We start from the raw sequence: 12,999 nt of genomic DNA, 5'->3' as shown, positions 1-12,999 counted from the left end.
TCCCATGCTTACTGTATTAATTATTGAGATAAACCAGAGTTAACTGGGGATTGGGTGGATGAAAGAGGAGTAGTGTCTTGTAAAGTGTGAGATAATAAACAGGCTATCTTTGATTTGTCCAGGCCACTGGATGGACAACTTAATCCACAGAAGTATATATACTGCACTTGGCATAGTGTGCATGAATACATATATCTTGACTAAATTTGTGTTACTAAATAGAATAAAGGATAATTACTATTCCTTTCCAAGTTTAATCCAAATCTGTTAGCCATACTATTTTGGGGGGGGATAGGGGTTGGAGTGTTTTTCTAGAATGAAACTAACTGAAGACTACAGATTACTAAGGGCACTAAATAGACTGGTTGGAACAAATACATAGCTATACACACTCAATTTTCAACTCAGATGCTGTAACCACATCTCCAAAAGGACTAACTTATACTTCAAAAATTAATTCCGTTTGTCAATTTCCTATAGAAAGTATCAAATGTTTTCCTCTTTAAAAAAAATCAGAAAATACTCCAATACAGACTTGCACTCTACAAATCTAAGATCTTTGAGATCTTAGGCCCGTACAAATGGCTTACCCCAATTTTGTATGATTTGAACGAGAGAGGACCTGTCGAGCTTCACTGGTGTAATGTTTACTAAAATACCTGAAAAGGAGCAAACAAAACCAAATCTAAGGATTACTACATAAGCAGTTTATTAATTAAATCTAACATTTTCAACAACAGAAGAATGGAATTGTAGACAAATGCGTACTGAAGAAAGAGTGCAGAATGAAAACCAATAAAAGTAAATGGAGGAAGTGATATGTAACAAGGAATGGCATGATAAGAGAGACCAGTGGGATAGGAACCTTCCAGAGACTTCAGGATTTCCCCATTCAAGCAGATTTTCATATCTTCTGTTCTACATCATTAGTACTTTTAACTTAGTAATAACTTTATTTTGAAGAGCTTTGATCAGTTACTTTCTCAGCTATAGCATAGCAGGCCTATCATACATGGGTAGAATGTTTTATTCTTAAACTCCTTTATGCTCCTCTTCAACTCTTACAATTTGTAACTAAAACTACCATCTATCCAACTAGTTGGCTACAACAATGCAGCTCGCTGTTGAAGAACTGTTTACTCATTTAGAAAGGGACTCATTTTCCATTATTCAGTAATGTATTACAGTAGCCAATATATTTCTATTTGCTTCTACTCAGGCAGTCAATCCAGAGGGAATTAGGAATAATACTAAATAAGAATTCATAGACATAGAAAACTTAAGACTTAGAAGAAAAGTATTTATTTTCACTTACACCAGATTGACTAATCCCAGCATGCCCATTCCTCTGAAGTCTGTTTTGGGATCATCACCTTGGAAACCAATGTCACACCACTGCTTGGTGATTCTAGCCTTCAGATTTTCATGAGGCATCAGCAAATTCCAAAGCTACATAAATATACTTCCATGTTACAAATAACACAACTGCCAATGTATTTCCTAGTCATGTTATTCAGAATACTTATTGACATGTCAGATAAAATAATCTTGCATTTAAGACACAAGACTAAAAATTGGGAGACATGGATTCTTCTATGCTTTGTCACACTTCCTTTTTTTTCCACTTGGGTAACTCACTTAAGCCCTATATATACACACTAAAATTACAACCAAATCAGGGAACAATTAACTCCTTTAGAGCCGGATACTCATTTACACTAAGGCCCCTTTATGCTGCCCTGGCAGTGCAAACGGGCCTCAAGTGGATGTAAAAGAGCATCAGGCCCTTAATTTTTCTGATTGTCAGTCTCCTCATCCACGTAAACCCCAATTCTGCAAACACATGTGCAAATGCTTAATTTTAAGCACAAGTACTACCACTGAGTTAAATGAGATTACCCACACGCTTCAGTTGAAACACTTGCATAAGTCTTTGAAGGATCAAAGCCACAGTGAGGATAAATATCTATATACAGGGATATTAGAATGCTAAGTTAACTAGTATTTGTAAAACTCATTAAATTTCTTGAGTGGAAGGCACTATAAATTATCAAGTACTGTTTGTATGCAGAAGTGTTGGGTTTTTTTAAATAATTGTGTGCCGCTATTTTGGGGGTTTCAGATGGAATAAACTTACTGTAAGAAACCCTTGTAAAAAAGAGCTATTAGTCTGAGATTTGCTTTGGGATATTGTTTAATTTGAGTGTCACTTTTACAATTTAAAATAGTAAATATTTTTAAAATGCCAATGTGCTATTAAACGAATTAGCAGTAAGGGGATAAGATTAATCTTTCACATACTGTTGGAGACTTGTAGTAAAGGGCATTTGTCAGAAACTTATTGAAAAGGCACCTGTCAGAGCTGGTTTATTCCAATGTTTAAAACAAATTTTGCTTTTCTAGTTTATAAAGACCAAACAGCCCAATAGTTACGAATTTAAAGAAAGCTAAGCTTCTATGGCTAATTTATTAACATTCAATTATTGTAGTAATAGTTTAGGACTCAGAATTCCAAGACACCTTCACCTGAATTAGTAGCTTTTCATGTTCTTCGTTATCTGAATCATATGGAACTTTCCTCAGATTTTCCACCTCCAAATAAAGTTTCTTATAACCAGATATCTGCAGCAAACATACCTGCAGGCTTGTCTTAAAACTGAAAAACAAAAAACCCCACAGGATCTTAAGGGGGATACATGATGGGATGGCCAGAGAGTCATCATTGCTTAGATCACAAGAAAAAGGGAGTACAGGTCCTGCAATATTTAATGTGACACAGCAGACTCCTGCAAGCTTTGCCCAACTGAGAAAAAAAATATCAGTCTTCCAGAGAGAAATGTATTACTTTCCTCACCTCAAAATGTTACACTAGTCCAAACTCCAGAATGGGTAATATTTCATCCAGCTCCAGTGACAAGTCTAAGGGCAATACTTCAATGCTGCATAGCTAGAAATGGGAACACTGCATCTCCGGAAAAGGGGAGAACCACAGCTTTCCGACATTAAATGCCACACTTGCTTCTAGATTTAAAGGTCATAAGATATATGAAACTTTGAAATTGTGGATGGTTTTTATGTACAGAAAAGTTTCTTTAGATCATTTTTAGAGTTGTTTTAAATTAGTTATAATTTTCCCCTCCTCAATGCCTTTACCGTTACAGGTGGAGAGACACAAAAGAAACTGATCTAACAAGCTTTTTTTTTTTTTTTTTAAATGAACTCTCTAAAATAACAATATTGTAATATAGGTCATACAAGATGTGATGATATGGTAAAGATTTGATTGAGATGACCAGTACAATTTAACTGTGGGTTGGTCAACTGTGAGTAATGCAGTTATCCCAAACTCATGCCGATAAAACCTTTTTATCATACCACATCATATGCACTCTTCTCATATATACATCTTAAATCCTTAAAACTGAATTGCAAAGTATGATGTATGTGCTGTATTCCCCAAATAACAGTATCAGATTAGGGGATTCCTTTGATAATCTCCCTTGTCACATACCTATACAATGTTATAAAAGGTAAAATGATGTGGTCCAGTTAGAAGTACCTATATAACAGTAGCAAACAACATACCCTGTATCCTTCTGTATATTAATCTTCTTTTCTTTCATTATACCCAGGACACATTTTTCCACTTCAGCTTCACTAACATGTACAGCATTTCTTAACACCTAAGAAATGAACGTAAGTCAAACAATGAATACAAAATGTAACATCTATTTTGTTCCTATTATTTACCAGTCTGTTTATCCCCACTGCATTTGCATCTTTTAAAAATGAAAAAATATGGGACACGTGTCAAGGTAAATATATTTTGTGATTAAAGCCTTAAGTAAAAAAAAAATAATAGGTATATCTCCAATTATTATTATTATCTCCTAGAACTGGAAGGGACCTCAAAAGGTCATTGAGTCCAGCCCCCTGCCTTCACTAGCAGGACCAAGTACTGATTTTTGCCCCAGATCCCTAAGTGGCTCCCTCAAGGATTAAACTCACAACCCTGGGTTTAGCAGGCCAATACTCAAACCATTGAGCTATCCCTTGCTTTGCCTGTGAAAGAATGAGGATAGTTTCATTCTCTCTTTTTCAGCCAGCTGGTAAAATACATGAATTAAAAAACATGCATCCTGGACAGTGCTCTCAAGATAACTAGTATCAGGCCTGATAATTTCTGGAGGAGAATCCTCAAAGGCAAACTTAGATCCTGAGAGAAGTTGTGTTGTCAATTCACTATAACCTAGATTCTGATACCCTTAAACGTGCTAAGAACATAAGAACGGCCGTACTGGGTCAGACCAAAGGTCCATCTAGCCCAGTATCTGTCTACCGACAGAGGCCAATGCCAGGTGCCCCAGAGGGAGTGAACCTAACGGGCAATGATCAAGTGATCTCTCCCCTGCCATCCATTTCCATCCTCTGACGAACAGAGGCTAGGGACACCATTCTTTACCCATCCTGGCTAATAGCCATTTATGGACTTAACCACCATGAATTTATCCAGTTTTCTTTTAAACACCATTATAGTCCTAGCCTTCACAACCTCCTCAGGTAAGGAGTTCCACAAGTTGACTGTGTGCTGCGTGAAGAAGAACTTCCTTTTATTTGTTTTAAACCTGCTGCCTATTAAAAATAGTACCTTACTCCATTTACTTAGTCCTACTGAAGTAAATGGGATTATTGAGGAGTAAGATAATTCTCTGTGACATTCTTCCTCCAATTCAATAATGAACTAATACCTCATCATAAGGAGCAAGTGCACTATTGGAAGTGAGATGCCAGTGTTAGGATGAGACAGAGGCCTTGACTATCTTGTTACTAACAGCATGCCATACTTTTCCGGAGTGAAGATATTAACCAAAGTCCCAGACAAATTCCAGGACCTAGGTTAATATCTTCATTCTGGAAAAGTGTGGCACATTTGCTGTTAGTAACAACAAATAGGTTGAGACAGAGGCTTTAATATACACATAACATCCTTGAAAGAGCAAAAATAACCTGCATCAAGGCAATAGTTATCAAAGTTCAACTTTAGATGGACTGGTCATGTTATCAGAAAGGATGATGATAGAGTCTCCAAAAAAGTCATTTATGGTTAGCTGAAATTTGGAAAGAACAGGAAGGACGGTGAATGTAAATACTTCAGTCACCACTAAGCAGAATCTTAATTTGTGCAGCATAAATGTTGATCAATAAATGCTGTAAATACTTGAAGGTCACTCTTACAAGATGGGAGAACTCTATCCTAAGAAGCAGTGACTCTGAAGAAGATTTGGGGGTTGTAGTGGATAATCAGCTGAACATGAGCTCCCAGTGAAATGCGGTGGCAAAAAAGGCTTTGGATGCATTAGTCCAGTGGTTCCCAAACTTGTTCCGCCACTTGTGCAGGGAAAAGCCCCTGGCGGGCCGGGCAGGGTTGTTTACCTGCCACATCCGCAGGTTCAGCTGATCGTGGCTGCCGATGGGTGTGGTTCGCTGCTCCAGGCCAATGGGAGCTGCTGGAAGCAGCTGGAGCAGCGAACCGCAGCCGCGATCGGCTGAACCTGCAGACGCGGCAGGTAAACAACCCTGCCCGGCCCGCCGGGGCTTTCCCTGCACAAGTGGCGGAACAAGTTTGGGAACCACTGCATTAGTCCTTGATAAACTGGAAAGGGTTTGGAGAAGAGCCATGAGAATGATTAAAAGATTAAAAAGCATGCCTCAAAGTGGTAGACTCAAAGAGCTCTCTATAGCTTAACAAAAAGAAGGTTTGGGGGAGTGACTTGATTACAGTCTAAGTACCTACATGGCGAACAAATATTTAATAATGGTCTCTTCAATCTAGCAGAGACATCCAATGGCTAGAAATTTAAGCTAGACAAATTCAGACTGCAAATAAGGCTTTTTTTTTTTTTTTTAAACAACAAGGGTATTAACATTGGAACAATTTACCCAAGATCATAGTGGATTCTCCATGACTGGCAATTTTAAAATCAAGACTGGATGTTTTTCTAAAAAATATACTCTATTTTGGGGAAGTTCTATGGTCTATTATACAAGAGGTTAGTCTATAAGATCCCAATAGTCCCTTCTGGCTTTGGAATCTATGAATCACTTTGAGAAAGACACAAAAGGTTAGTAGCGACTGGACGTCTAACATAGTGAATGCTAGTGAAAATGAGATAGGATCAGAAGCTAAAATAGGGAAAGAACAAAGTTAAAAATTACTTAGACAAGTCACCAGGGTCTACTGAAATACATCCTAGAATACTCAATTAGCTGATTGAGGAAGTATCTGAGCCAGTAGCGATTATCTTTGAAAAGTCATGGAAGATGGGAGAGAGTCCAGAAGACTGGAAAAGGGCAAATACAGTGCCAATCTATAAAAAGGAAAATAAGGACAACCTGGGGAACTGAAGACCAGTCAACTTAACTTCCCAGAAAGATAATGGAGCAAATAATTAAGCAATCAATTTGCAAAAACCTAGAAGATAATAAGATGATAAGTAACAGTCAGTATAGAATTGTCAAGAACAAATCATGTCCAATCAACCTAATATCTTTCTTTGACAGGCTAACAATGGGGGGAAAGCAGCAGATGTGGTATATCTTGACTTTAGTAAGGCGTTTGATACTGTCTTGCATGAGCTTCTCATAAACAAACTAGGGAAATACAACCTAGATGGAGCTACTATAAGGTGGGTGCATAACTAGTGGGAAAATCATTCCCAGAGAGTAGTTATCAGAGGTTCACAGTCATGCTGGAAGGGCATAACGAGTGGGGTCCCGCAGGGATCAGTTCTGGGTCCGGTTCTGTTCAATATCTTCATCAATGATTTAGATAATGGCATAGAGTGTACACTTATAAAGTTTGCCGAGAATACAAAGCTGGGAGGGGTTGCAAGTGCTTTGGAGGATAGGATTAAAATTCAAAATGATCTGGACAAACTGGAGAAATGATCTGAAGTAAATAGGATGAAATTCAATAGGGACAAATGCAAAGTACCCCACTTGGGAAGGAACAATCAGTTGCACACATACAAAATGGGAAATGACTGCCTAGGAAGGAGTACTGCAGAAGGGGATCTGGGGCTCATAGTAGATCACACGCTAAATATGAGTCAACAGTGTAACACTGTTGCCAAAAAAAAAATACAAAAATCATACAGGGATGTATTAGTAGGAGCGTTGTAAGCAAAATACAAGCGGTCATTCTTCCACTTTACTCCGCACTGATTAGGCCTCAACTGAAATATTGAGTCTAGTTCTGGGTGCCACATTTTGGGAAAGATGTGGACAAATTGGAGAGCGTCCAAAGAGAAACAAAAACGATGAAAACTCTAGAAAACATGACCCATGAGGGAATATTGAAAAAAATTGGGTTTGTTTAGTCTGGAAAAGGGAAGTTGGGGGGGGTGGGGGGGACAGCGGCACAATAACAGTTTAAGTACATAAAAAGTTCTTACAAGGAGGAGGGAGAAAAACTGTTCTCCTTAACCTCTAAGGATAGGACAAGAAGTAATGGGCTTAAATTGTGGCAAGGGTGGTTTAGGTTGGACATCAGGAAAAACCTGTTAAGTGGTTAAGCACTGGAATAAATTGCCAAGGGAGATTGTGGAATCTGCATCATTGGAGATTTTTAAGAGCAGGCTAGACAAGCACCTTTCAGAAATGCTCTAGATAGTGCTTAGCCCTGCCATGAGTGCAGGGGACTAGACTAGAGAATCCCTTGAGGTCCCCTCTAGTCCCACGATTCTATGATTGGGGAAAAAAGGGCCATGCATCATACCAAGTTTTCAGTGGGAGCCTACACATCCCTGTGTGACATCTGTTCGCAACCTTGTGCCTCACAGATGGAGTATACAGCCACAACAGAACACACAAGATGCCACAATGTCATTGTTAAATACTACAGATAGCCATACTATATCAATTTCTTTGTGTCACTATGCATTCATAAAATAGTTTTCATTCCGTTCCTGACAGCTACATTTCAATAATGTGAGATGGGATTCGTGTGTGTGTGTGTGTGTACATACACACACACACACACACACACACAAAAAGGGTAAACCATTCTGGAGTAAGATACTGTAGAAATTTAAGATATTAAAATCATAATCAAGACATCTGGTAGAACCCACTCAATGTGCTCTATCATAACAAAAATTTGTTTATGTGGCAGTCACAAAAATTCTGTTTCAGTACCACTTGGCAGTGATTAGACAGAAAAGAATAGTCAGTCATCTTCAGAGCTACAAAGGAAAACATTTAGTTTATGATAAGATAAGCAAATTTGAGGGTCTAATACTTTGCCAGTATCCCTTTAACTGATGCTGAACATATAAAAAATAAAATGAACTTGCAACATACTGCTGAACAACCAATATGTATTCATGTTCCATTTGCTTCAATTATACAGCACTACTACATCACACCATGCATAATGGTATAGATCTAGCACTGAAAGAATTACGTATCACATTTCCATTTTCTACAAAAGATTTTTAGTCTGCAAATCGCATTTATCATGTCCTACCTAACAGCTTCATTTTTGTTGTGCAGTTCACTGAGGCCTTGATACGACAAAAATTACATTATGAATTAGACTACTTTTGTTCTATTCAAATATATTCAATTTTACATGTATTTCTGGAGCAGAAATATGGATAAAACTGAGCATATTGAGCATTATTCTGTATAAAACTAATAGAAAAACAGTGAGAGAAAATTTTACTCCAGCACATATTCTGTCATGAATACGCACCCAAAAGACACTGAAAGCTATCAAATTCTAAAAGTAAGTTTTACTTTAAGGGAATATTTGTCTCTAAAAATTGGTTTTCTGGTATAGTGTGTTATCTCCATCAACTCCTACCTTACTCTTTGATAATCCCAATGAGTATTCTGTAATACAAGACAAATAATTATATCACTACAACTGTTTTATATATTGAATTCAAACTTCTGACGAGTTATATCATTGACAACACATTTGTAAATAGTATGTCTAACCAGTGTTTTATTAGGGTTGCATCAGCAAATTAGTCAAGGATCATTTTAAATTAACAAGTAAGTGACAATACTGAATTGAAAACCTTTTGCATGATATAAATCTATCACCATCTTTATGAATATAGCAACCTGAATAGTTTTGTTGTTTTTAAATTTACTTCATTACAATGTCAGTTTAACAGTCTGGAAAGATGACGAGCCAGTTTGAAAGAGATAACATAGCTGTTGTGTATTTAGGAGTATCTTTCTTTCCAAGCACATTAAAAAACATTCATTTATACTAACAGGAGTTTAGAGGACAGTAAACTTCAAAAGAACATCATACTTTGTACATTTTCCTACTATTGTTACAATGGCAACCAAGATTGACTTACAAATAAGAGAAATTACTTATTTTAGATGTTGCATTTGACATCACTTTGTGTGTAGTCATGTTCAGTATTTCCCCTTTATAATTAATTTCCATGTTTGTGTGGGTCTTTCAAAGAAAACACTTTTTTGTTTTAAAATAGGAAATTGTGATGGTAAAACAAAAAAAACTGGCTAGAGACTCAGCAAAAGGTGTAACACCTTTTTAGTTTGGTTTTTGAAGCTAACTACATTTCCCTTGGCTAGCTGGGAAAGGAAAGTATATTTTTTGGACCTTTCTTTTTTTAGTAATTAAAGCTTAAGTAAAAGCATTTGTAGTTTATATACAATATGATGCACTCTGACATCATAATCAAAAAGGCTGACAAAGAAGGTGCTGTCGTCATCATGAATAAGTTGGAATATGAACAAGAGGCTGCTAGGCAGCTCTCTAACTCCACATTCTACAGGCCATTACCCTCTGATCCCACTGATGATTACCTAAAGAAACTACACCATCTGCTCAAGAAACTCCCTGAGAAAGCACAGGAACAGATCTGTACAGACACATGCCTAGAACCCGGACCAGGTGTATTCTATTTGCTACCCAAGATCCATAAACCTGGAAATCCTGGATGCCCCATCATCTCAAGCATTGGCACCTTAACAGCAGGAATGTCTGGCTATGTGGACTCTCTCCTCAGGCCCTATGCTACCAGCACTCCCAGCTATCTTCGAGACACCACTGACTTCCTGAGGAAACTACAATCCATCGGTGATCTTCCAGAAAACACCATCCTGACCACTATGGATGTGGAAGCCCTCTACGCCAACATTCCACACAAAGATGGACTACAAGCCATCAGGAATAGTATCTCCAATAATATCACGGCTAACCTGGTGGCTGAACTTTGTGACTTTGTCCTCACCCACAACTATTTCACATTTGGGGACAATATATACCTTCAAGTCAGCGGCACTGCTATGGGTACCCGCATGGCCCCTCAGTATGCCAACATCTTTATGGCTGACTTAGAACAACACTTTCTTAGCTCTCGTTCCCTAATGCACCTACTCTACTTGTGCTACATTGATGACATCTTCATCATCTGGACCCATGGAAAAGAAGCCCTCGAGGAATTCCACCATGATTTTAACAATTTCTATCCCACCATCAATCTCAGCCTAGACCAATCCACACAAGCGGTCCATTTCCTAGACACTACAGTGCTAATAAGCGATGGTCACATAAACACCACCCTATACCAGAAACCCACTGACCGCTATACTTACCTACATGCCTCCAGCTTCCATCCAGGACACACCACACGATCCATTGTCTACAGCCAAGCTCTAAGATACAACCGTATTTGCTCCAATCCCTCAGACAGAGATAAACACCTACAAGATCTCTATCAAGCGTTCTTAAAACTACAATACCCACCTGCTGAAGTGAAAAAACAGATTGACAGAGCCAGAAGAGTACCCAGAAGCCACCTACTACAGGACAAGCCCAACAAAGAAAATAACAGAATGCCACTAGCCATCACCTACAGCCCCCAACTAAAACCTCTCCAGTGCATCATCAAAGATCTACAACCTATCCGTAAAGATGATCCCTCACTCTCACAGATCTTGGGAGACAGGCCAGTCCTCGCTTACAGACAGCCTCCCAACCTGAAGCAAATACTCACCAGCAACCACACACCATAAACACTAACCCAGGAATCTATCCTTGCAACAAAGCCCGATGCCAGCTCTGTCCACATATCTGTTCAAGTGACACCATCATAGGACCTAATCACATCAGTCACTCCATCAGGGGCTCGTTCACCTGCACATCTACCAACATGATATATACCATCATGTGCCAGCAACGCCCCTCCGCCATGTACATTGGCCAAACCCGACAGTCTCTATGCAAAAGAAAATAAATGGACACAAATCTGACATCAGGAATCATAACATTCAAAAACCAGTGGGAGAACACTTCAACCTCTCTAACCACTCAGTGACAGACTTGAAGGTGGCAATTTTGCAACAAAAAACTTCAAAAACAGACTCCAAAGAGAGACTGCTGAACTCGAATTAATATGCAAATTAGATACAATTAACTTAGGTTTAAACAGAGACTGGGAATGGTTGGGTCATTACACTAATTTAATCTATTTCCCTATGTTAAGTTCTCCTCACACCTTCTATGGGTCATCTCAATTAGCACTTCAAAAATTTTTTTCTCCTGCTGATGATAGCTCATCTCAATTGATTAGACTCTTCCTGTTGGTATGCATACTTCCACCTTTTCATGTTCTCTGTATGTATAAATATCTCCTGTCTGTGTGTTCCATTCTATGCATCCGAAGAAGTGAGCTGTAGCTCACGAAAGCTTATGCTGAAATAAATGTGTTAGTCTCTAAGGTGCCACAAGTACTCCTGTTCTTTTTGCGGCTACAGACTAACATGGCTGCTACTCTGAAACCATTTGCTTTTAAAGTAAATTTAGAGTCCATGAGAAAGGCACTGGCTTGGCAGGCAATACAGGAAGCAAGTTACAAAACAGATACAACACAGGAAGAATGTCAACTTTCTCACAACGCTTTGCCAAAATGCTTCTAGAAGACCTATAGCTGCCAATTCCAGCAGTGAACATAGTAGACGTATCTAGGGCCCATGTAACCCTTGCTCCCTTGAGTCTGCCACTAAGAGTACAGTATCAATAATGATTTAGACATTTTTCCCACTTGGACCTGATGTGAAACCAACCATTTTTTCAGGTATGCCTTCAAACTGCTGTTACACAGCAAGAGGAACTGGCTGTCCAGTTGCAAGCTCTAATGTTCTTTTTAAAAGATTACATTCTTCATTACCTATCTTCAACGTCCGTTGTGAACCTTCCTTTGAACCACCAAAGATACGCTGTAATTCACATTTTCCAGTGAGCTGCCTCAAGATCCATTTCAGCCAAAACCGGAAGAAGTTACTATACAGGTATCCCCATAAGTACACAAACATTTTCTGTGCAAAGAGAGTGACAACTGATCACAGGGCATTCATTGTCTGATGCTACAGAAACAATTAAGCTGCTAACGATGGTAACATCTGTTCCCTCTCATGTGGTGAACACCCTTCATCTGTCAGAAATGAAAGGCTAAGTCCTCCCTTAGTTGCAAAGGGTAAAGAAGGAGAGATGCTTTGTATCAGAGCTGGCGGTTGGGGAGGGTCAATGCCAAGCCTTAAGGGGGGGGGGAGGCCTGGAAGCACTGCCAGAGCAGGACACAGGCTGCCAGGCGCCGCCCCAGCTTCTTCTTCCTGCTCTGCCCAAACAACTCCCCGCTGCCCTGCAACCCCGCTAGCCGCAGCCCTGGAGGGGGGAGGGGGGGGAAACATGCCCACCGAGGAAGATGCACAGGGGCCGGAGGAGGGGTAGAGAGGCCGATCGAAAGCGAGGCTGTTGCCATATCGCTTATCCAGACAGGTGTCGGGGGGGGAGGGGGGCACACGACGCCCCATGTCCGTTGCAAGGAGGGGAGGGGGTTGGCCCAGTGGCCTCTGCTGCCCCCAGCCAGTCAGCGGGGAGCATGACGGGTCCTAGCACGGGACACCCCGCTGGACTAGCCGCCTGCCCCCTCCCAGGCGGGGCAATAGCCC

The 12,999-nt window shown here is 39.6% G+C and overlaps 1 protein-coding gene across 7 annotated transcripts in view; it reads right to left on the bottom strand.

Moving 5' to 3' along the window:
* Window positions 1-12,999, bottom strand: part of ELMOD2 (ELMO domain containing 2) — a 46,776-nt gene that overhangs the window by 32,970 nt on the left and 807 nt on the right. For 5 of the 7 annotated variants that reach the window (XM_039541170.1, XM_039541169.1, XM_039541168.1 and 2 more), the window contains exons 1-7: window positions 12,745-12,993; window positions 12,219-12,366; window positions 8,867-8,895; window positions 3,586-3,683; window positions 2,527-2,656; window positions 1,316-1,449; window positions 591-659 (exon numbers count right to left, since the gene is read on the bottom strand). In XM_039541170.1, coding sequence (XP_039397104.1) covers window positions 591-659; window positions 1,316-1,449; window positions 2,527-2,656; window positions 3,586-3,683; window positions 8,867-8,895; window positions 12,219-12,366; window positions 12,745-12,861 — 725 coding nt within the window. In that variant the 5' untranslated portion in view covers window positions 12,862-12,993. Of the gene's footprint in view, window positions 1-590; window positions 660-1,315; window positions 1,450-2,526; window positions 2,657-3,585; window positions 3,684-8,866; window positions 8,896-12,218; window positions 12,367-12,744; window positions 12,994-12,999 lie in introns of those variants that run through there. The other 2 variants (XM_039541167.1, XM_039541166.1) reach the window with 1 other exon arrangement.

Source organism: Mauremys reevesii, linkage group 5, assembly GCF_016161935.1.
Source record: "Mauremys reevesii isolate NIE-2019 linkage group 5, ASM1616193v1, whole genome shotgun sequence".
NCBI lineage: Eukaryota > Metazoa > Chordata > Testudines > Geoemydidae > Mauremys > Mauremys reevesii.
This window is presented reverse-complemented; position numbering and strand designations above follow the sequence as displayed.